Source organism: Salvelinus sp. IW2-2015, linkage group LG27 (assembly GCF_002910315.2).
Source record: "Salvelinus sp. IW2-2015 linkage group LG27, ASM291031v2, whole genome shotgun sequence".
Taxonomy (NCBI): Eukaryota; Metazoa; Chordata; class Actinopteri; order Salmoniformes; family Salmonidae; genus Salvelinus; species Salvelinus sp. IW2-2015.
Window position 1 is genome coordinate 30,905,287 of NC_036867.1, and position 25,049 is coordinate 30,930,335.

The following is a 25,049-nucleotide window of genomic DNA, read 5'->3' on the forward strand; positions in this document are numbered from 1 at the left end:
GTTAACTACTGTACCTATCAATTATCCAGTTGTAGGAATTATGGTTCCTCAATATACATTTAACAACGTATACTATGTGTTACAGCACTACTTTTGGTGTCCCCCTCAGGAATTGCTCTTGAGAAAATKTTATGTAATTGTCCCCTCCAAGGTTGATATCAGATTTTCGCCCCTGATCCACGGCAAAAAAAGTATAATGTTGAGGTTTTTCATCTGACATGATTTGATGGGGTTACATTGTTAAACAACTGTTGGTGATGAAAGACATTGCTGTCAATTTGCTACAAACGATGCCATTGAGTTTCGAACCAAATTAGGGCAATATGCGTGTAACGCGCTTCCTCCTTCTCCTCATCAGAAGAGGAGTAGCATGGATTTGACCAACGTGCAGCGGGTTTTGAATACATCATGAAACTTTATTTACAAGACAAAACTAAACACACGAAGAACACTTGAATATTTTACAAAACGAAGAAGACAGACCTGAACGAGAGTACTTACATAAAACACGAAGAACGCACGGACAGGGAAAACAGACTACACAAAAACCGAACAAACGCTACAGTCCCGTGTGGTACGCAGACACAGACACGGAAGACACAGGAGACAATCACCCACAAACAAACATTGAGAACAACCTACCTTAATATGACTCTCAATCAGAGGAAATGCCAAACACCTGCCTCTAATTGAGAGCCATACCAGGCAACCCTTTAACCCAACATAGAAACACAACACATAGAAATGCCCACCCCGCTCACGCCCTGACCAATAAACACATACAAAACAAGAGAAAACAGGTCAGGAACGTGACAATGCGTGTGTTATTTAGATTTCAAAAGGGGCATAATAACGCATGATATTATTGTCGTGATCTTACCATTTCCAGAGACTTATCCTGCATATTCTGCCTAACTACAGAAACGTAAAACTTTTTGGGGATGAATATTGCACCAATCCTGTTAGTAGAGACCTTGAAGAGTAGGAATATGTAAATAAATAGTTAAAATGTAAAAAGGCTAAAAGCAAGAATTTTGTGAAAATTCGTGGCTCTGGCTAGGTTATGGTGTTTGTCTTGTTAATTAACTGCTTGTGTGCTGTGGTGCTCATGCTTCTATCCCCCGAGAAAATTGACCAATATAACAGACAGTTGGGAAAGCCAATGAGGAAATGTTTTTGTCACACATCAACCACAGACACGAACACAAGCACGGCAGATAGACAGGCATGCACACCCACGCACACATAGGCACGCACACACAGACACATGCACACACACAGTTCAAACTTGTGGCACTCTAACTTTGTAAAAATGTGCTCAACCAGCACCACYGGAAAACACATTCAAGTTTATTTTTTCTATCGCTTTGGTACTATTTTCACAGGTACTGTATGTGATACATTTTCACAACTCCAAACTGGTCACACTTGTAACGCAGCCAGTCTTTCATTCAAAACGTGTCATTGTGCATTCATTTGCATTAAAACATCTCTCACCACACAACCGTTGATTCAAAATACAAGTTGGCACAAGCTTGACATTGGTCTGGATTGATGTCGTCGCATGCCTCATCCATGGCCGGAAGGAGGGTGGCATGCTCATGTGGATGGCGATTGTACACCTTCCACCCCCATGCTGAAAAGAAATCCTCAATCGGGTTGAGAAAAGGAGACTACGGGGGCAGGTATAGGGTCACGAATCGAGGATGGGCCCAAAACCATTTCTGAACCACCTCTGCATGGTTGAACCTGATATTGTCCCACACAATGACATAGGTGACCGCTTCATATTGACAGGCCTGCTCAATTTCATTGAGAAACACAATTAGGTGTGCAACGTTTTAGGATCCAAGTAATGGCCTACATCTTATCACACCATCTTCAGAGATAGCTAGAGATGTTTCTGACACGTTGTCCAGGTCACCCGTTGGTCGGTGAGGTTCCGCCCACGGCGCCAAGTTTTGGCCAGTTTGAAGCCCACTTCATCAACAAAGATATACTTGTGATGGTTCACGGCAGCATTAACCTCTAAAAATATATTTTGGTTAGTTATTTTCACAGAGTAGTTCCAATATGATATTGTGAAGTAGAATGTGCATCAAATAGTAACAGTAATACAGTATTTTGTGCTGCACCTGAACATACTCGGCCTGCAGTTGTTTCACCCGGTTGTTTTTTCTCTCAAAAGGCACCAGGTAAATGTGTTTCATAGATAACTGGTGCCTCCTCAAAAGGCGAGGGATTGTTGGTAGGCTGATGGATGCCACATTGGAAAAGGTGTCATCGTTCTCCTACATGGCCTGCTTTATTTCGGACAGCATGTCATACCTGGTCCTCACCCTTTCCACCACTTCCACCACTGCCCACTCCTGCTGGTCGGTCAGCACACAGCTCAGCCACCACCATTAATTCTGAGGGTAGAACAGAGCATACTGTCAATAGATCATACTGTAAGAATACTGTAACATGCTTTGTGAATTTACATTGCATTACGATATGTCATTTACTGTTAATGTAATGGTAAAGCATAGTGCATATCCTGCAGACTAACCGGTATTATTGGTGAAATGTTCTCATGATCGAATTTACAGTTGATCATTTCAGATTGGGGTGAACTAATCTGGCAGCCTCTGCCATGGTAAGGCCTCTGTTTACCACATGGTCAGTGACGATAGCCCGGACTTCATTAGACACAACAGTTCCATGCCTTCTGCCTCCCTCTCTCTGATGTCCACCTCTTTGAAGGGACCCATGCCCACCTCTGTAACGTTCGTCGTTGGAATGAGACCAAAGCGCAGCGTGGAAAGTGTTCATGATTTAATGTTCACAAAAACACTCAAACAAAATGACAAAAGGAGAAAACGAAAGCGCACAGTTCTGTCAGGGAAACAACCTGAACAGAAAACACCCCACAAAACACAAACAGAAAATGACAACTTATATATGATCCCCAATCAGAGACAATGATAGACAGCTGCCTCTGATTGGGAACCACACTGGCAAAACAACAAAKAAATAGAAAACATAGATTTTCCCACCCGAGTCACACCCTGACCTAACCAAACATAGAGAATAAATAAGGATCTCTAAGGTCAGGGCGTGACAACCTCTTCGGTGGGGCCCATGCCCGCCTCTCTGACGGGCCACTAGCTCTTAGATTTCTTCCTCTCCCGTGTTGTCTACCCTGCTCCACAATAAAGTAATTGGAAGTGTTCACACACACTCTTTTATGTGGTGACCATTTGTGGTTACCACTATGTTAAATCAATTAACAATAACGAGAAGTCATTATGTATGGTTATCATGTATCACACATGCAATTTAGATGTTTATACATTACAAACACACATTTTATTTATTTTTTTGCATTGTGTCACATATGTGAGCAAACAATTTTGGGGATTTTTTTTCTCCTGCAGAATAAAATACATCTACAGTTGAAGTCGGAAGTTTACATACACCTTAGCCAAATACATTTAAACTCAGTTGTTCACAATTCCTGACATTTCATCCTAGTAAAAATTCCCTGTCTTAGGTCAGTTAGGATCACCAATTTTTTTTAAGAATGTGAAATGTCAGAAAAATAGTAGAGATTGATTTATTTCAGCTTTTATTTCTTTCATCACATTCCCAGTGGGTCAGAAGTTTACATACACTCAATTAGTATTTGGTAGCACTGCCTTTAAATTGTTTAACTTGGGTCAAACGTTTCAGGTAGCCTTCCACAAGCATCCCACAATAAGTTTGGTGAATTTTGGGTGAATTCCTCCTGACAGAGCTGGTGTAACTGAGTCAGGTTTGTAGGCATCCTTGCACGCATACGCTTTTTCAGTTCTGCCAACACATTTTCTATAGGATTGAGGTCATGGCTTTGTGATGGCCACTCCAATACCTTGACTTTGTTGTCCTTAAGCCATTTTGCCACAACTTTGGAAGTATGCTTGGGGTTATTGTCCATTTGGAAGACCCATTTGCGACCAAGCTTTAACTTCCAGACTGAGATGTTGAGATGTTATTTCAATATACCCACATCATTTTCATTCCTCATGAAGCCATCTATTTTGTGAAGTGCACCAGTCCCTCCTGCAGCAAAGCACCCCCACAACATGATGCTGCCACCCCCGTGCTTCACGGTTGGGATGGTGTTCTTCGGCTTGCAAGCCTCTCCAAAAATAACGATGGTCATTATAGCCAAACAGTTCTATTTTTGTTTCATCAGACCAGAGGAAAAGTACAAAAAGTACGATCTTTGTCCCCATGTGCAGCTGAAACCCGTAGTCTGGCTTTTTTTATGGCGGTTTTGGCTTCTTCCTTGCTGAGAGGCTTTTCAGGTTATGTCGATATAGGACTCGTTTTACCGTGGATATAGATACTTTTGTACCTGTTTCCTCCAGCATCTTCACAAGGTCCTTTGCTGTTGTTCTGGGCTTGATTTTCACTTTTCGCACCAAAGTACGTTCATCTCTAGGAGACAGAACGCGTCTCCTTCCTGAACGTTATGATGACTGCGTGGTCCCATGGTGTTTATACTTGCGTACTATTGTTTGTACAGATGAACGTGGTACCTTCAGGCATTTGGAAATTGCTCCCAAAGATGAACCAGACTTGTGGAGGTGTACACATCAGGTCTTGGCTGATTTCTTTTGATTTTCCCATGATGTCAAGCAAAGAGGCACTGAGTTTGAAGGTAGGCCTTGAAATACATCCACAGGTACACCTCCAATTGACTCAAATATTGTCAATTAGACTATCAGAAGCTTCTAAAGCCATTTCATTATTTTCCAAGCTGTTTAAAGGCACAGTCAACTTAGTGTATGTACACTTCTGACCCACTGGAATTGTGACACAGTGAATTATAAGTGAAATAATCTGGAAACAATTGTTGGAAAAATTACTTGTGTCATGCACAAAGTAGATGTACTAACCGATATTCCAAAACTATAGTTTGTTAACAAGACATTTGTGGAGTGGTTGAAAATCGAGTTTTAATGACTCCAACCTTAGTGTATGTAAACTTCCGACTTCAACTGTAGGCTAGACCTACACAGTAAATCAACTAAGGAACCATGGATGGCACATGTATTTTTGGATAACATTAAACTTTGAATCAACTCTCTCCCCGTCATCTGTCCATCCTTGAGCACTTCACTTCTTGCTGCTGTTGCTCAGTCCCGCTTCGAGTGCCTCGAGCGCTATTGGCCAAGTCAGAGAGGGGGGAGACAGACGGGGGAAATTCCTTCGTGGTGCTCAAATTTCGCCAATCTAATTTTCCTATYCTCCTTTGTCTCGGTCTGAACACTGCCGTCTTTCCTCTGCCTTTGGGTCATCACCCGCTAACATGGTAAGTTTTCGGAAAAAAGGACAACATCTTAGTTTTCATCAATACTTAAGTTTCTTCAGTTTTGTTTTGACTGTCAGGCCGTCACTGTCTTTTTTGTTTTCTCTGCAGATGTTCCGAAGTGTCCTTTTATGTCTACTAGTCGCAGTCGTTTGCTGTCATGCCGAGGTAAATGCTTTTTATTATTTAGATGTAAAAAAATATATATACGATCTAGAGGACGATTAGTCTGTTGACAAACGAATGTTTTCCTTTTTTTTCAACTGTATACTTTTTCATTATTTGGCTATTGTACATAATCCAACAGTAACGTGCTTGTCTGATTGGTCAATTTAACTTCGGACAGTCTGATGTGTGTACGTGTACACAGTAATTTAAAGAAGACAAAGAGTTCAGAAAAAGAAGAGGCAGAGCCTTGCACATCTGTCCAGCTTCAAAGATGCAATGTCAACATTCACCAAACCAGTGCCTTCGAGTGCATGTTGTGTGTACATTCTGTGCCAATGAAATAGCAGCCTATTCYAATTAGCTCCAAACCGTCAGTATCTCTATGAAACGTCTTTATAACACATACTTGATATGTAATATATTTTAGAGAACATTAGAAGATAATTAACGTGCTGCATGCCTGCCATTTACATCAAGCAAATCCTGATCACTGCTGTTGAATGTACTTCACTTCGGCATAGTTTTTTAGAGGTAATTGTTTTTTTTTGGGGGGGGGGGGGCGGGGGTCACCCCTGTTTCCTGTAAACTACTTCTGATTGGTTGCCATGCAGGAACAGTTGTTCACAGTTGTTTGTAGAGGTGGCCACTTTGGTCATTGACCACCAGTGTAGTGTTGTGACATGTTGGAGGCTCTGGCTAGGTTCATGGCACTTCTTAATGAACTGGTCTTGTGCTGTGGTGGCCAGAGAGGTGATTGATGGTCTCAGAGAAAATAGACCAATATAACAGACAATTGGGAAAGCCAATGAGGATTTTTTCTTTGTCGCACCTCAACCACACACACACACACACGCACTGCAGATAGCAAGCTGCACACCCACACACACACATGCACAAACGTAGACACACCACACCACACACACACACACACACACACACACACACACACACACACACACACACACACACACACTACCAGTTCCCTGCTGGTTGGCAGCTCTTAGGTGTTGACAAACGCAGATGACAGATGTGTCAGTCTTTTCATCTACAGCCCTGGGGCCACATCTTCTATATTTGGATGTATGTGTGTGTGTGCCTGTGTGTGTCTATATCCTCATCTAGCTGCGCATGTACACTGAGTCAGAGAACATGCCCTAGACCTCAACATCCAAAGACATGCAGTCATGACAAGGAACAAAGAGGAAAAGTGGTTGCTGTGTTCAATAATTTTGCTCTGTCTGTCTGGATATTCCAGTTGTTGGTTTAGATTTCTGAACGTTCATTTCAAAGCCAGCCTCCTTTCCTACCTGTTTCCCTCCAGGTTATACTGTGGCGCAGACAGCAACGGCAGTGTTGACTTTTTGAATACCATAGTAGTGAATGAGTATCATTGAATATGTTTTTTTTAAAACATGCTGCTCCAAGCAGAAACTAGGTTGGTATTTCAGATGTCCTAATTTCAGTTGTAATCTGTTAGTGTGGACACGGACAGTCGTGTTCTCAGCTGTGTACAGTTTGTCCTGCTTCATCCATGCCCTCCCAGGCCCTGTTAGTTCATTCACAGCCAGCCTGAGGGACTGAGTTATCCAACCCTGGACATGAACATGTAACGGCACTAGAGGAATACATGTCAAATCTGTCAAACTAAAAGCTGTATTTGTTGCAAAGGCCCTTGAAAAAGGATACCCAGACAGGGCCATTTTCTATTCGATTTCAGAATGGAAAATCAATGTGTTGTTGGAAGTAGGGCATAGCTCCATAACCTTTGACTGTTGTCTGAAAGAAAAATAGCTTTAGATACCAGCTACTGACTGGTAGCACAGTCCTTCTGTAATCTAAAAGCAAGCATTATAGGCAGTACCATGATGGCCATAATGGTGATATGAGCCATGGTGGCTGTTTGTCCTTCACCAGACTGAATTTACTGCTGTATGTCCTTTGGGCCGGTCCTACATTGAAGGCCAGGGTTCATGGTTTAGGGGTCAGAGTGGAGCAGGCTGGGATCTGACAGGCATGTGTGATGGCTGAGGAGCCAGATGCGCCTTAGACAATGAGGAGATCCAACTGCCTCTCTCTCTCTCCCTCCCTTCTTCCTTCTTGTTTTGTGAACATGGTTATTGTGTGTGTGTGTGTGTTGTGGTTGACAGGCGTGTGGTGTGGTGCAGTGCACCCATTCCCTCACTTCTGGCACTACTTCAGAGCCATCCTCAATGCCCTCAGTGGAAACGCTTGTTTGCTCTCCTACACAGAGCAGCTTGTGAAGCTCATTAAGGGAAATATTTATGTTTTTCACTGTGTTTTATGCCAGTTTAAGGTTTCCCCCTCTCTTTCTTTATCTTTTGTCTCTGCCTAGTTTTCGCTCTCTCCCTGGCTGGCATGTTTCCCAGATTCATAGAGCGAGAGAAAAAAAGGGAGAGAGAGAAGGAGACAGAGAGAAAAMCAGCCGATTTCTAGCCCTATTAGAGGGGGCAATTAGTCTCAAAATGTGATCTGGATGACTGAAGCTGTTGCCTGGACGGCTGATAAGGAACACAACACAAATGAGTGCATAACCGCCAACTGATAAACACAACCTTGTAGTGCAAAAAGGCTATTTACAGCAAGGTTGTCTTGTATTAACACAATGGTCTATAGGTGTTTATAGCTGTTCATGGCAGTTTATACGTTTATTAAGTGTGCTAGCTTGGCCCTCCTCAAGAGTGTGTGATTGGAACAGTGCTCTGCTTAAAAATGCATGCCTTTTTCTAGTGTGTCTCCTTCTCCTCCTCCTCTAAACATCTGTCAGCCATTAGCTCACCCTCTCCGCCTGCACAGAGCAACACAGGAACAAGCCCGTTCTGCCATGACACCACTCAGCACCAGCCAAGACTAGCCAGGAAGAGAGGGGGTAGAGGGAGATGAGTTATAGACAGAAAAAGAAGAGATTGAGACAGGAGGGAGGAAGAAAGTGGGTGGGAGAGAGAGAGAGTGGGATGAAGAAGTGAGAAACAAGAGTGGGAGAGAGTGATATAGGCGATGAGAGTTAGTCGAGAGACTAGCCGGGGAAAGAAGGTGGGAGGAGGTGAGAGGAGTTGAATGGACTGAGCTTCCCAAGGATTTATGGGAGATGGTATATACAAGGCTTTTGGGTGGATGAGAGAAGCAATGTAATGACATTCACCTAGCATGAGAATGAACTTGAAACAATAAGGCTATAGGCTGATTAGGCTGTTAGAGCCCGCCTTTTTGCTCATGACATCACCTTGGCTTTTATTGGTTCAAACAGCCGTTAGGAACGAGACGCTCTATCTAAACCAATCACTTTTAATACGGTGAATGAATTAATGAATGAATCTGTTAATGAATGAATTTATGAATGAATTTGAACTTCCTCCCTCCTGAATTTGTCAGAGACCATCAAATAATGAATGCGATCCTGTGGAATGCTGTGGAATTTATAACCCCTCCAAGATCTCATGAATGAAAGCTTTTAATACATAATGCATGATGCAAATGCATCTAATATTCTAATTTAAATGCATGGAATTATTTAAATGCTCATTTTAGAGCGACAGACAAATAAAGAGAATAAGTTCTACAGCAGCAGCTAGGACACTGCAAATTCAGACGTGTAACCGATGTGAAACGGCTAGCTAGTTAGCTCGCTAATAGCGTTTCAATCGGTGACGTCACTCGCTCTGAGACCTTGAAGTAGTTGTTCCGCTTGCTCTGCAAGGGCCGCGGCTTTTGTGGAGCGATGGGTGACGATGCTTCGAGGGTGGCTGTCGTCAATGTGTGCAGAGGGTCCCTGGTTCGAGCCCAGGTAGGGGCGAGGAGAGGGACGGAAGCTATACTGTTACAGACGCAACTTTCAAGAAGATCTGTGAAGAGAACTGGAAAAGAGGGAGAATCAGAAGGGCGTTTTCAAATAGAATTTGTATCAGAAGTTTTTAAAACACGGAATCGAGTTGTCTGTGCTCAGGTCGAATGTGTGAGTGGAGGAAAAGGATGTGAGTTCTTGGGTTAGAAAGCCTGGGAGGAATTCACTGCCCACCTTAACGCCCTCCTAGCTCTGTAAAGCTTCATGTGAAACGCGTGTTTTTGTCCGAGCAGGACGCTCTGACGAAATGTTCAGGGAGTCCATGTTTTTATTTATTTATGCAAGCATACTGCTTGTTGGGAACGCAAAACAAAACAAGAAAGTAGAACAAAACTCATTGCCAGCTTTAGAAAGAACTGGGGTTCATTACATATTGAAATATGTATGCGTTGACTCAATTCTCTTTGTCAGGTACCATTTTAGGGGGGCACAGCGACTATTATTAGTACCTATTGACCTATCTGATGCCTGAGTCAGGGTCTAACACTGAGAGGTTAACAAGTCACACATGCCAAAGAATCACTTTGTGCTAGTGCCTTCTAATCCCGACTCTGTCTCGTAAGTAGTGAACACTAAACCTGGGGTTAAGCAGCTGCTTCTTCCCGAAGAAGTCTCATAAAGACTAATATGGAGTTTACAAAGTTTCACTCCCAGCTGGGCCACCTCAGGCCAGATGTCCTCTTACAAGCCAGGGCCACACATGGTCACCTCCTCCGTGATCAGAGCCCTCTGACCCCCCCCCAGCAGCTTACTTCCCAACATGGTGATGGTTTCACACACAGCTCAGACCCTTGTGCGTGCATGTGTCTTAGGGCTGGGGATTCCCAGGGACCTTCTCGATACGATATTATCTCGACATGTATTGCGATTCTCACGATTCTATATGTATTGCAATTCGATGCTGTGATTTTATTTTGCGATTCGGCGTTTCAAACATATTGCTCGCCATCTGCTGCAGACAAGAGGCAGCCATGATAAAAATGAGTTTTGATCAGTCATGGAAATGAAAGTGCTGAAAACAAATGGGCTCTCTATTTAGAAAGAAGATGAGAACAAGCTATGGAGGAACGTTTTGGCACAGGTACAGCAAACTAGTCAAAAATAATATTGCAATGTTGTTAAAACGATAGATATGAATATATTGTCAAAAATAATATTCCGATATGTAATTGCATTGTTTTTTGCCCATCACTGAAATGTGTGTGCCGCTCATGTATTGGTGAGAGCATTCCAGTGTGTGAGGGCGTTTGTCATTTGTGTGTGCGTCCGTTCGTTTGGCGCGCGCACACACACACACACACACACACACACACACACACACACACACCACACACACACACACACACCACACACACACACGACCACACACACAACACACACACACACACGTGTGTTGTGTGTGTGTGTAGGCTAAGCAGCAGGAGCTGGGCTGTGCAAGTGCTAAATGGGTCAGCACAGCTGGAGCGCGCGTTCATGGCCCTGGAAGTCAGAGGGTTTGTCTGGGTGAGCAGTCCCCCGAATCAGGCCTTTGACCTGGGCAGGAATGCCTGGTATGTGGGGTGAGCTCTCTCATTTGGGCTGGAACCTGGGAGATAGAGGGAAAGAATGCTGTTCACTTTAGACACACTTATTAAGGCACGACTTAACTGATTGATTTATTTGTGCGTGTAGTTTAAACTAAAATCATGGTCCTATGTAGATGGATAAGACAAGTTTGAAGTTGTTCTGCAATTACATGTAGTTCAAGTTATGTGCTGTATGGAACGTAATTGCTGGAAAAATCAAGGATAATCAATGACTCAAGTAAAGGTGAAAGTCACCCAGTAAAATACTACTTAATTAAGAGTCAACAAGTATTTGGTTTTAAGCATACTTAGGTATCAAAAGTAAAACGTAATTCCTAAAATATACTTAAGTATCAACATTAAAAGTGTAAATCATTTAAAGTTCCTTATATTATCCAAACCAGACAGCACAGTAGTTTTTTTACGGCTAGCCAGGGGCAACATTATTTTGGCTACCATGGCTATGCCCCCATTAGATGACAATGCCCCCATCCACGGGGCAGGAGTGGTCATTGAATGGTTTGACGAGCATGAAAACAATGTAAACCATACACCATGGCTGTCTCAGTCAACATATCTAAACCCAATTGAACACTTATGGGAGATTCTGGATTGGCACCTGACACAGCGTTTTCCACCACCGGAAACAAAACACCAAATGGTGGAATTTCTCGTGGAAGAATGGTGTCGCATGCCTCCAATAGAGTTCCAGATACTTGTAGAATTCATGCTGAGGTGCTTTGAAACTGTTCTGGCTCTGTTCTGCTCTATTAAGATACTATGTTGGCAGTTACCTGTATATTCTCTCTGCGGGGAGACAAGAGGCCTTTCTTTGCTGTTTGTCCTTCTGTTTAGATGTATAAGGCCCCCTTCCCCAAATAGCCACAGACACAGCCTTACATGAGACAGGGCTACGGTACAAAAACAACATTTCCTCCGCCTCCATCTCGATTCTTTTTTGGTCTGATTGCAAAGGACTAATGTGACTCATATGTTCAGTCCACTGTGGGCCCTCTGATTTGGGTCTTGGTGAGTTAGGAAGTATAGACATTACACACACTCCTCTTCTGGAAAGCACCTCAGAATTAAAGGTCTCAGCAGTCAGCCAGCTGGGAAGATTAGTCATAGAGTATAATCAGCCTCTACAGCCTTTTTACTGTCTTTCAAAGAAAAGTATGACATCGGCAATTACATTTTATGTAAAGGCTTTTGAAGCTTTGATGACGAAGGATCTTGAAGTTACACCTAGGGTGTGACTTTGGTTTGTCGTTGAACGGTATCTTTCCATTACTCATCCAAAGTAGTCCACGCACACACACGCACGCACGTACGCACGCACGCACGCACGCACGCACGCACGCACGCACGCACGCACGCACACACACACACACACACACACACACACAGAACAAAAAGGAGAGAGTATTTTCTTCCAATATGACATCTTAATGACCTAAATACAGTAATAGTTTATTATAACTCAAACCTTAACATTGTTGTTTATCAACCAATTAGGATGATGAAAGTGACACTTCCTTTGTTTGAATCGAAGAAAACCGTGTTTGTTTGTTTTTGGGACTAGGTCTGTTTCTTGTCTACAGCTGGGCGCTGGAAGGTCTCTCCAAAGTGATCACTCACTGTTGTGTAGAATTGTGCACTCATTGTGTTTTGCTCACAGTCCGTCCACACTCACTTCCTGTGTTTGAGACCTACGGGTCTCTAGTAACTCTCTGTGTTGCTGGTATGAACCTCACAGAAACTCAGTGTTGGCCTTATAGTTCATTCTGTCTGTAAAATACCATTATCCAACATATATCCAATAAATTGACCTTTTGGTTGTCTGACAATGTATAGTCATTAGCCATAGTTTAGTGTAAGTCGTGGTCATCCCCACTACAGTACATCCCAAACTCAATTATGGAGTTTTAGTCTTGGCACTGGTTTGAATATTTACCACCGTTGGAGAACACAGTTTCTCTCCTCGCCCTGTGGAGTGACCAGACCAGGCCCGTGTTTGCTGTCTGTCTCTCTGCTAAAGTAATCACTGTTCCCTGTGTGTTCTTTCCTGCCTGGCCCCTTCTAGGCCTCTCCCTCCAAAAAAATCCAAAGCGGCTGTGAAATAMAGAGCAGAAGCAGTTATACCTGTGTAGCCATTTTAGCATCTTCCCCTGAGTCACCTCAGAAGGTGCTGGTGGAGCCAGAATATTTTTTATTGTGAAAGCCGTGTAGGCAGTGTGGTGTAGAATTGTGTACCCGTTATGCTTTGCTCACAGTCCATTCACACTCACTTCCTCTGTTTGAGCCATATGGGCAAAGATGGTGGATAAATTAAGATAGTTCACTCAGGCCGTTTACCATTGGGGGAAAAGTTGTCAGTCTCCCATAGACACCATGCAATAGCAGCTGGGTCTGGTCTAGTTAGTTCAGTGACTTTCATTGAACCAGAAAAAAAAACGGGGAAAAAAACAGCGATTGGGGTGTCTCGCTTCCTTTTCCGTCTCTGTTATGGGTCTCCAGTACTGGATACACCAGAGAAGAAGAGGCGATGCGTGAGCATTTACTCTGCCCAAAATCTGTCCACGAAAAATAATACCAAAAAGTGAGGGATTTTGGTATTAGGTCAATGAGAGAGTGTCGCATTTGGGGTTAACCGGAGTTAAGTTATACTCAGATAAGTAGGTCATTTAGAAACGAGGTTCCTTGGAAAACAGATGGAAGGCTCTATCCCCAACTGATTGGTTCTTCTAGCGCTATTAAAGCCATGATTGGTTTGGTATGCCCCTGACTTACAGCTTTCTTTTTTCAGTGTCTTGACTTTGCCCTATAAAACAAGTTAGGATTGGATGGGAGAGTCACAGGTTGGACATGCTCCCAAATTCCTCATCTTGGCTCTGCAGGGGAATGTTTGCGCCCTCGTTTCCCTGAAGTGTCTTTCTTCTTGTTGTCTTCCACTCACGCTATCCATCTCCCTCTGGGGACACAGAGAGAGAAGTCAGTCCAGACCAGATGCTCCAGCTGAGAATGCAAATCTGTGTGTGTGTTCAAGTGTGTGTGTGTGTTGATGTGTGTACAGCTCCTCTGTTAGACAGCTCGAAGATGGAAGTATTTTTTACCATCAGTTCTTGGCCTGTGGACCGACCCTGCCATAAGTCTTCACGTGGACTAATGAAAATAACATGCCTGAGACAGGGGGTCTCGGCCTGACCTGCATATCGTACAGTGTGTGTGTGTGTGTGTGAGAGTGTGAGTGTGAGTGTGAGTGTGGTGTAAGTGTGTTGTGTGTGTGTGTGTGTGTGTGTGTGTGGTGTGTGTGTTTGTGTGTGTGTGGGTGTGTGTGTGTGTGTGGTGTGTGTGTGCTTGCGTGCGTGCGTGCGTGCTAGAGTGTGCACATACTGTTAATGCCAGTGCGTGCATGTGTGGGTCAGACCTAGGTTCAAATAGTATTCAAGAGAATTTCAAATGTTGGGTTTGATTGGGCTTGCCTAACTCAATGGAACCAATAGAATCAAAAAACTGCAAACCCTCTTGATTGTTCAGCTTATGTATAAAAGAGTGATTATGTCTCTATAAGGAGGGATATAGAGAGAGAGAGATTACACAAGGCTTCATATCTTTTGTCTGTGAAAATCTCAAAACACATGCCAGCCAAGCAGTGACATACCAGCAGATACTTATGATCATTTCCTGGGAAGTAGGGCTGTGTAGGGCTGTGAGGCCTGGCAGGAAGAGTAGCTGTGGCCGTGTGGACCCTAATGGGGATCCTAATAAAATACCCCAAAATATCAATGGTGAGAGGTCGGGGGTCACAAGGCTCAGGCAGCTGGTGCTCTCTGACCCCCAGTCATGCCTGTCATATCTGTGACACCAGGCTACAGTCTATACATGGTCCCCCATTGGAACCCCCTCGTATATGCATAGAAAATATAATAACATATTGGTGCCATATGTTATATACACTACCGTTCCAAAGTTTTGGGTCAGAAATGTCCTTGTTTTCCGTGAAAACATACATGAAATGAGTTGCAAAATGAATAGCAAATATAGTCAAGACATTGACAAGGTTATAAATAATGATTTTTCATTTAAATAATATTTGTGTCCTTCAAACTTTGCTTTCGTCAAAGAATCCTCCATTTGCAGCAATTACAGCCTTGCAGACCTTAGCGATTGTAGTTGTCAATTTGTAGAGGTAAACTGAAGAGATTTCACCCCATGCTTCCTGAAGCACCTCCCACAAGTTGGATGGATGGGCACTTCTTATGTACCATACGGTCAAGCTGCTCCCACAACAGCTCAATAGGGTTGAGATTCAGTGACTGTGCTGGCCACTCCATTATAGACAGAATACCAGCTGACTGCTTCTTCCCTAAATAGTTATTGTATAGTTTCATAGTTTGGAGCTGTGCTTTGGGTCATTGTCCTGTTGTAGGAGGAAATTGGCTCCAATTAAGCTCCGTCCACAGGGTATGTTATGGCGTTGCAAAATGGAGTGATAGCCTTCCTTCTTCAATATCCTTTTTACCCTGTACAAATCTCCCACTTTACCACCACCAAAGCACCCCCAGACCATCACATTGCCTCCACCATGCTTGACAAATGGCGTCAAGCACTCCTCCAGCATCTTTTCATTTTCTCTGCATCTCACGAATGTTCTTCTTTGTGATCCGAACACCTCAAACTTAGATTTGTCTGTCCATAACACTTTTTTCCAATATTCCGCTGTCCAGTGTCTGTGTTCTTTTGCCCATCTTATTTTTATTGTCCAGTCTGAGATATGGCGTTTTCGTTGCAACTCTGCCTAGAAGGCCAGCATCCCGGAGTTGCCTCTTCACTGTTGACGTTGAGACTGGTGTTTTGCGGGTACTATTTAATGAAGCTGCCAGTTGAGGACTTGTGAGGTGTCGGTTTCTCAAACTAGACACTCTAATGTACTTGTCCTCTTGCTCAGTTGTGCACCGGGGCCTCCCACTCCTCTTTCTTTTCTGGTTAGAGCCAGTTTGCGCTGTTCTGTGAAGGGAGTAGTACAGAGCGTTGTACGAGATCTTCAGTTTCTTGGCAATTTCTCTCATGGAATAACCTTCATTTCTCAGAACAAGAATAGACTGACGAGTTTCAGAAGAAAGTTCTTTGTTTCTGGCCATTTTGAGCCTGTAAACCCACAAATGCTGATGCTCCAGATACTCAACTACTCTTAAGAGGGCCAGTTTTATTGCTTCTTTAATCAGAACAACAGTTTTCAGCTGTGTTAACATAATTGCAGGGTTTTCTAATGCTCAATTAGCCTTTTAAAATGATAAACTTGGATTAGCTAACACAATGTGCCATTGGAACACAAGAGTGATGGTTGATGATAATGGGCCTCTGTACGCCTATGTAGATATTCCATTTTAAAAAATCAGCCGTTTCCAGCTACAATAGTCATTTACAACATTAACAATGTCTACACTGTATTTCTGATGATTTTTATGTTATTTTAATGGACAAAAAATTTGCTTTTCTTTCAAAAACAAGGACATTTCTAAGTGACCCCAAACTTTTGAAACAGTAGTGTATGTGTGGGTTTGTTTGTGTTCTTCAGTCACCTGGACACTCCATGACATATTATTCCAGTGTCTGTCTGTCTACCATCTGCCCTATAAAATTGTGGGTGTCTTTTGTCTGACTGCGTTGGCTGAGAGCACATGTGTCACTATGCGTGTGGGAGGGCATTTGCCGAAACATTGTTATGCTAAAGTCACTGTGGCTTAGCGGCCCTCGCTGTGAATGAAAGGTCACAGGTCAACGGGCTGTTCAGACTTCCATCTGCAACTGAGGGTCTGGAAAGCAGTCTGGGGGATTTAGATAGCAGACAAAAGGGCAACACACTTCTCTCTCTCAATGTTGCTGTGTATGTGTTTGAGTGTAAAAATCGATATATATTGAAATGACGTAGTGTTTCTTAAAATGTAACATACTGTATATCAAGAYATCTGAAACAGAACGTAATTATAAGGGCACAAGGTGAGACCCAAATGCAGACACWGGAGGCAGATGGTGRAGCTCCGATATTTATTATAACAAAGGGAGTAGGCAAAGGCAGGTCGGGGACAGGCGAGAGTTCATCAACCAGGTCAGAGTCCAAACAGTACCAGGCGATAGGCAGTCTCGAGGTCAGGCCAGGCAGGGGTCAGAAACCAGATCCGAGTCCAAAAACAGTACAAGGGGATAKGCAGGCTGGTAGTCAGAACAGGCAGAGTGGTCAGGCAGGCGGGTTCGGAGTCAGGACAGGCAAGTGTCGAAACCAGGAGGACTAGAAAACAAACAGACTGGGGAAAAATAGGAGCAAGGAAAACGGCTGGTTGACTTGGCAAACAAGATAAACTGGCACAGAGAGACACGAAAAACAGGGATATATACACCGGGGATAATAAGTGAGGGGTGGAAACAATAATGGGGTGGAAACAATCACAAGGACAGGTGAACCAGATCAGGGTGTTACAGTAATGGTATACACATTAGAAAACCTACCGCTAGGAAGTGAAGGGCATGTCGCCATCTAGTGACAGCCTTCATGAAGTCTGTCTGTCTGTCTGTCTGTCTGTCTGTCTGTCTGTCTGTCTGTCTGTCTGTCTGTCTGTCTGTCTGTCTGTCTGTCTGTCTGTCTGTCTGTCTGTCTGTCTGTCTGTCTGTCTGTCTGTCTGTCTGTCTGTCTGTCTGTCTGTCTGTCTTATACGCCAGTGAGTAAAATGTGGTCACTTACTTGTGATCACAGCAGAAAATGATCAATGTCAATTATATTATTTTATTGATTTAATTGTGCAGTCTTTACAAATACAATGTTATCTGACTCAAGCCAAGTAGACCAGGTTCCAGTAAAATCACCCTTTTTCCAAATCTAACATTACTCAGGAGTTGTATAATAATGCATATTGCTCAAATAAACCTAAAATGATTGCATTCCGGTCAAATGTTATACCTGTAAATCTAGCTATTTTAGTCAACACTAGATGGCGATGGCCACCTTCAATGAGATCGCTCTGTAGTTTACTTACGGCAGTAAAGAAGGACCCTTCCCTATTACTTATTACTGTTAATTCTTGTGAATTTCCTTAGTGTTTCCTTGTATCTTTCTGATCATGTAGATTAGAAGAATGCATGTAAGAAGTGGCATGTAATCTCAATTTCTTTGCGGGAGGAGATGTTCATTTGTGTTTATAGACATCATCACACAAGTAGAAGGCATCAGCTGTATAATCTCCCATGTCTTCTGTGTCTCTGTGTCCCTGTAGGAGGGGAAGAGCAAGTCCAAGGTGTGTGCCAATGTATTCTGTGGGGCTGGCAGGGAGTGTGCTGTGACAGAGAAAGGGGAACCTTCCTGCCTGTGCATCGAGGTGAGTCTTAGCCTATACACACACACAGGCATGCATGCACGCGCTCACACAAACACATATACACTTACGCGCATGCATGCACGCATACACACACACCCACACACATGCACACACACATACACATTCCTGGCAAAGACCAAATGTCTCACTGCACAGATTGAAAACGTGTGTACTCTCTCTCTCTCTGTCTTCAGCAATGCAAACCTCACAAGCGCTCTGTGTGTGGCAGTAATGGTAAGACGTACCGCAACCACTGTGAACTCCACCGCGACGCCTGCCTGACCGGCCTCAAGATCCAGGTGTACCACGACGGACACTGTGAAGGTAGGGGACCCTGAAAAGAATYCCYGGGTTGTCTTAAGGCATAGAAATRTATTACTAGAATGGACAAAGCCCCTCAGACCATGCACATTTCAATGAAACACATATGTACACTCAATATGACTGCTGGTCTTCCCATCACAGAGCATTACCTTGAATGGAACATCTGTTCTGGGAGTTCTATTTCTGTGTTCTAAGGAACATTCTGCAATAAAGAGGAGATTAAGCGAAGTGTTTGCAGTTGTTTTGATTGTGCTGTGATTTCTTTCAGAGAAAAAGACAGACAAAGCTGTTGCTGCTAGCCCAAGTAAGTATACTGCTCAAGGTCATGAGGCCCATTGTCTCAGAGAGGTTAATGAATAATTGATTAATAATAGCAGTATGTTCATTTTATACTATCCTTGCATGCACTGTGGAAGATACACTGTTGGATATTCCTTTACACTTTCACACCACAGCTATGCGCTCAAGGGAAACACACACATACACACTCACACCCAGCCCCCTAACACACACACACACACACACAAACAGCAGTACTCTCACATACTTAGTTCCAGTAAAAACACGCTGTAAATATGAGCGAGTCTGTATAATCATTCAGCTGTCTGCAGTACTGACCCTCTCTACTCTCTCCCTCTCTGCCTGTGTAGTCGTGTGCTACCTGGCCAACAGGAACGAGTTGCGCAGCCGGGTCATCCAGTGGCTGCAGAATGAGGTGGTCCCTGACGGCTGGTTCGCCAAGGGCTCCAACTTCTCCAACATCCTGTTCAAGTACTTCAAGGTAGGTCGGACTTGTGCGTGTTCTGGGGGGTGGGTGGGTGGGTGGGTGGGTGGGTGTGTGTGTGTGTGTGTGTGTGTGTGTGTGTGTGTGTGTGTGTGTGTGTGTGTGTGTGTGTGTGTGTGTGTGTGTGTGTGTGTGTGTGTGTGTGTGTGTGTGTGTGTGTGTGTGTGTGTGTGGGGAGAGGTAATGATACTTTCGTAGTTTAACTACTGCTGTAAAATAATGGAAAACTGCAAGGAAAAGTACCGAACAGCTCACATTATTTAAAGTGGAATGGAGTTGTATTTATTTCTAGTCCTGTACTTCTAGAAAGTCCTCCTCTGTCCTCATCTAAAACGGCTAAGATTACAATCCGTTAGCATGTATGGACTACTTAATGACTCCGTAAGCAGCAGAATGATACATTTCACTTGCARCAGCTCTACTGAGACAGAATCTGTTGAAAGTTCACCGAGTTCTCCCCCTCTGTCAGTTCGTTTTTTTGGTTTGTTCTGTGGGCCAAGCTTCACAGCATAGAAAAGGCCCCACAGCAAGAACAGACTGTTTAACGTTCTTCCCACAGCCCAGCACTTGAACACATAACAGCAGTTATGCAACAGCTCTCCTGCTCTGGCCCCCCAAAGAGTCAATATCATCTCCCACTGTTTGCCTGTGTGGTTAACACTTCTCACAGAAAGCCCATAGAGCTCTGATGGTCATCTCCACCATTTATTTTCATACTCCATAAAGCAAAAATAATCATACTAAAGAGTGGTGGAACTGCACTCCTTAAAAAAAAAAACACATCTCCTGCATCCTCATAGGCTCAAAATAAAAATGTATGAATGAATATTCCTACAGGACTATGACAATGGAGACTCCCAGCTGGATTCCACTGAGTTCCTTAAGTTCCTCCAGCACAACGAAACAGCCATCAACATTACCTCATATGCCGACGAGGAGAACAACCGCCTGCTCAGGTGAGCCCCGACCACTGGCCCAGAGTCAGTAGCGCACAGTTGTCACTCGTCACAGACCTGCTCAGATGAGCTGCGCCCACTGGTCGATTCTCACTGAGCCCAGACCATAATCGGGTAACACTTCACGTAAAGCCTGCAGTTATAATGCATTCTAAAGGTTATTGATAATGCACTGTAAGTCACGAGCAAGTATGACCCGATTATAATGTCTTATAATCATGTCATAATGGTCCTGACTAAATTCCAGACGTTTTGAGTCCGTGGAAATGTTTAGACATATAATATAGTGTTACTTATAGTGTTACTTACTGATATTTGCTTAGTGCAGTGCATTCACTTCAAGTAGTAGTAGCGTCATGGTTGTTTGTCTCTCAACATATTGGTATCTCGGTGTATTTATATCTCGGTGTACTTCTGTGTTGAATAAGAGTACTTACTAAAAAGACTAGTGACTGTACCTTGCCATCATTGTTTTCAATTGCTGCTTGAAGAGAAGAGAAGCTATCTCCACCAACACATTCTCATATTATGAGTGGGGCTCAGCACTTAATGAGCTCCCTAAGCAAATTAACAGGGTTTTAATTTCCAGCACCTAACCAGGGACGTAACTTCAAAATAAGTTAAATATCAATTTTTCTGGGACTAACACTAATTTAATTCAATACATGGAGCGATTGAAAGCAATGGAAAGGCCATGATGAAGCTACTGCTTGCACTGCTAATAGGTATTTGATTGAGTTCTTTCAGTGAATCAGTTATTGCCATATTGATTTAAAACTACCGTATACAGAAGCAATGGCAGCCTGTATAATACATCTGTCACGTCCTGACCATAGTGCTTATGTGTTTTGCTTGTTTTAGTGTTGGTCAGGACGTGAGCTCGGTGGGCATTCTATGTTGTGTGTCTAGTTTGTCTGTTTCTGTGTTCGGCCTAATATGGTTCTCAATCAGAGGCAGCTGTCAATCGTTGTCCCTGATTGAGAATCATATATAGGTGGCTGGTTTTGTGTTGGGATTTTGTGGGTGGTCGTTTCCTGTCTTTGTGTTTTCTCTGCACCAGCTAGGACTGTATCGGTTTGCCACATTTTGTTATTTTTGATATTTGTTAAGTGTTCACTGTTTATCAGTATTATTAAACATGTTGAGCACTGGCTACGCTGCGTGTTGGTCCGATCCTTGCTACACCTCCTCTTTAGACRAAGAGGAGGAAGGCTGCCGTTACAACATCAATATATGCTCATCACATTCTGTAGAATTCAGTTGTTCAGTTCTTGCCCTTATCAAGAGTTTTCTAACTCTGATGTTGAACTCTTCAGTTGTTAGTGTCTAACCACTGTGCTGYACCTTTGCAGCCATGGTGAGTGTGCTGTAGATTTCTACAGTTGTGACTGTATGGAATCATCAAAGAATGTAATTGATAAGACTAGGATGAGTGATGTAGATTTGTTATATCACAGTTGTTTACATGGTGACCTCGAGACAGGGTGTACGGTGTTGGGGTAGGGGGACGGGTGATTTGGGGGGGCTGAAAGTGCTGTTTTGCCAGTTCTGTTATGGTGAGGCGGCTTGTTTTGATGGGAAGTGGTGGTGGGTGTGGGTGGCAATGGGGCTGGGGCTCAGTGGCACAACACTGGCTGTCCCGTKGGACCATACCCTTCTCCCATGCATCATGGGTCTGGGAGCGAGCGCAGAGAGCGACACGGGGATTTGGGCAGTATCAACTCTCATTCATGTGTGGAACCTTCCTCCCAATGTGTGCCGGCTGGCTATCTGGGGTCATCTGTGAGATAGAYCAGAGTTAAAGGGCAACTGGACWGGCATTAGCCTGATCCCAGATCTGTTTGTGCTGTCTTGCCTACTCCTGTGGTCATTGTCATTCCAATGTATTAGTTTCAAAAGATGCCAAAAACAAAATAGTGAGGCATGGTTTGGTTTAGGYGTGGTTTGTTTTAGGCCCAGTCTAAGGAACATTGAGGAACATTTACAGTGCATTCGGAAAGTAGTCAGAACCCCTTCCMTTTTTCCACATTTTGTTATGTTACAACMTTATTCTAAATTGGATGAAATGAAARAAATCCTCATCAATCTACACATAATGACAAAGCAAAACYGTTTTATAAAAATGTTTGCAAATCTATTACAAATAAAAAACAGAAATACTTTTGAATTGGGTATGGTAGTAGGTGCCAGGCGCACCGGTTTGTGTCAAGAACTGCAACGCTGCTGGGTTTTTCAACGCTCAACAGTTTCCCGTGTGTATCAAGAATGGTCCACCACCCAAAGGACATCCAGCCAACTTGACACAAACTGTGGGAAGCATTGGAGTCAACATGGGCCAGCAACCATGTGGAATGCATTCGACACCTTGTAGAGTCTATGCCCCTACGAATTGAGGCTGTTCTGAGGGCAAAAGGGGCTGGGGTGCAACTCAATAATGTTTTGTCAACGCAGTATATAGCTCCAGTGAAATGAGGGTAACAGTAGTCTGTTTTACTCTATTTCCCTCCTGTGTCTTGTTGGCCCTATTTTTAATTCCCACACCTCYCCTGTTGGTCACTAGGAGCCTGTGTGTGGATGCCCTCATCGAGCTCTCAGATGAGAACACGGACTGGAAGTTGAGCTTCGATGAGTTCCTAAACTGCTTCAAGCCTGGCTTCAACCCACCAGAGAGAAGTAAGATTTACAYCATATACAGTATCTTCCTGGTATGTTTTTTTATGTCCAATGTTCAATCCTTACGTTTAAAAAAAAAAGTGATTTGATTATTAGACCATTTTAAAAACACACCAAAAAAGACACGTTCATAAATAAAATACTGTTACCAAAGAAAATATACATGAAGATGTCCAGAAACTGCTTCTCCAATCAAAATCCCAGATTACGCTTGTAGGCTATCTAAGGTTATGCGCAAAAACACATCAACGGGTCTAACGATGTGCAGGTTGTCAAATCAAAAGCATTCCTTCGATATAAAGTTGTTTTTGATGAAAATGTTCAGCTTCAAACATTGGCTCGAATCTACTGTAGGTTGTGCTTATGGATTTAAAGAAAATGTACAAATAAGGAAGAATTTTCTCCTACTGATTTCCCAAAACCCGGTCTGGTCCGTTGAGACTGCTTCGTAAGGCGCTCCCGAAAGAATTGACCACTTTCATCTCTGGGTTTGAAAACTGTGCTGTTACTGATCAACATGTAATTTCCTGTGATGTCTATTAACTTCCTGTTATCCACTTCCTGCTTCCTGTAGAGTGTGCCCTGGAGGATGAGACCTATGAGGACGGGGCAGAGACTCAGGTGGAGTGTAACCGCTGTGTCTGTGCCTGTGGGAACTGGGTCTGCACAGCTGTGACCTGCGAAGGTGAGACTAGCTGTCTCACACCTGCCGTTATAGTAGGCCCTTACTTATCTGGGTCATTGTGTGAGGGGATTTTGCGCTTAGATTAGTTATGTYCTTTCTCTCTCACTCTCTCTATTTATGTATGTTTGTTCCCTCGCTTTATCTCTCTCTTTGCTACTCTCTATCTCTGTCCATATTGGCTTGTGTCTCGCTTCCTCTGTCCCCGTCCTCTGTTTATTCTTCTCTCTCTTTTTCTCTCTCTCTTTATTCCTCTCTCCCTCGCCGCAGGCACAGATAAGGTGCCTGCTGTGGAGAAGACTGAAGGTGCTGACCAGGAGATGACAGAGGAGGAGTGGACACGGAGAGTGGCTGAGCTCAACAAACATCAGGTTAGTCTGGCACCATGAACAGCACATGACATTTCACTGCTACTTGTTAAAGGGGCAATCTGCAGTTGCGATATCAATTTTTGGACTTGATATGTACCCATTGATTCTTAAAGAGTATAGTTTGTAAATGCCTCATGAGCTTAGTTCAACTGTCACACTCCATCCGAACCCAACATATAAGCTTGTTTTACTCCAATGTTTGTGAGCAAAGTAAGTGTAAACAAACATTGTATCGCCTTAAAACATGGTTAAAACTMTAATTCTGATATCATGGATGGTCGGTCCTTACATCCATAGCTCTGTCTATGAATTTGAGAGTGGTTACAGTACATTTCTCCAGCCCATCCCTCAGCTTTTAACCGAAACACTTGAGAAGTGTTATTGTTTCAATTGTGGATTGCCCCTTTAAGTAACAGTATAGGTCAATGAGGCTGTGTACTTATACAACACACACAGCTGTACTTAGAACTTTATGAGGTAATTACTGTAATAATCAGAGCCTATATTTGTCATAGTTTACATGCCCATGCTTCTAGGTATGTCTCACTTTTTGGCTGCATCTTTACTGTACATCAGACATAGGTTTTGCTTTATTTTTAGTACTAGGCGCATTTGATTGAGCCTGCCTGAGGTGCCAGATTGGCGGGGTTTGCACATTTGGGACTATTTCATTGGTTCCATTGTGTCAGGCAAGCTCAATCAAGAGCAGCTAATGTATTTTAAAGAGGGAAAAACGATATGAACCCATGCTGTATACACTGTGTATCATAACTGTACTTGTACTACAGTAGCCAATAATCTTGTTCCTTTAACTTTTGTTAGGAAACTGTGGAGAAGATGAAAGTGAGCACTAAGGACATTTAAGAGAGAGAGAGAGAGAGAGCCCTCTTTCAGTCCCACCATCAACAATCACTATCTGGCTGAAGCTTTGGAGCTTGTACTGTTACTAAAGAAATGCA

The 25,049-nt window shown here is 43.3% G+C and overlaps 1 protein-coding gene and 1 long non-coding RNA gene across 2 annotated transcripts; one reads left to right on the forward strand and one right to left on the reverse strand.

The window, feature by feature from the left end:
• Positions 1 to 336: 336 nt before the first annotated feature.
• LOC111953226 (uncharacterized) lies at positions 337 to 3,100 on the reverse strand. Its single transcript, XR_002875839.3, has 3 exons — positions 2,552 to 3,100; positions 2,136 to 2,411; positions 337 to 2,028 (listed from the first exon to the last, which is right to left on the reverse strand). It is a non-coding gene; the product is annotated as an uncharacterized lncRNA (long non-coding RNA).
• Positions 3,101 to 5,250: 2,150 nt separating this feature from the next.
• On the forward strand, positions 5,251 to 25,049 carry LOC111953456 (follistatin-related protein 1). The gene is made up of 11 exons (XM_023972743.2): positions 5,251 to 5,341; positions 5,450 to 5,506; positions 18,199 to 18,300; positions 18,495 to 18,624; positions 18,893 to 18,928; positions 19,275 to 19,405; positions 20,246 to 20,364; positions 22,925 to 23,037; positions 23,612 to 23,722; positions 23,990 to 24,090; positions 24,913 to 25,049. The coding sequence occupies exons 1-11, from the start codon at positions 5,339 to 5,341 to the stop codon at positions 24,952 to 24,954; spliced, it is 945 nt and encodes a 314-aa protein (XP_023828511.1). The 5' UTR covers positions 5,251 to 5,338; the 3' UTR covers positions 24,955 to 25,049.

What these genes read in the sequence shown, in the direction of transcription:
- LOC111953456 (XM_023972743.2), top strand. An exon ending in AGCTGTTGCTGCTAGCCCAA is followed by an intron (nt 18,929 to 19,274) that starts GTAAGTATACTG and finishes CTGCCTGTGTAG; the next exon opens with TCGTGTGCTACCTGGCCAAC. An exon ending in CTTCAACCCACCAGAGAGAA is followed by an intron (nt 23,038 to 23,611) that starts GTAAGATTTACA and finishes TGCTTCCTGTAG; the next exon opens with AGTGTGCCCTGGAGGATGAG.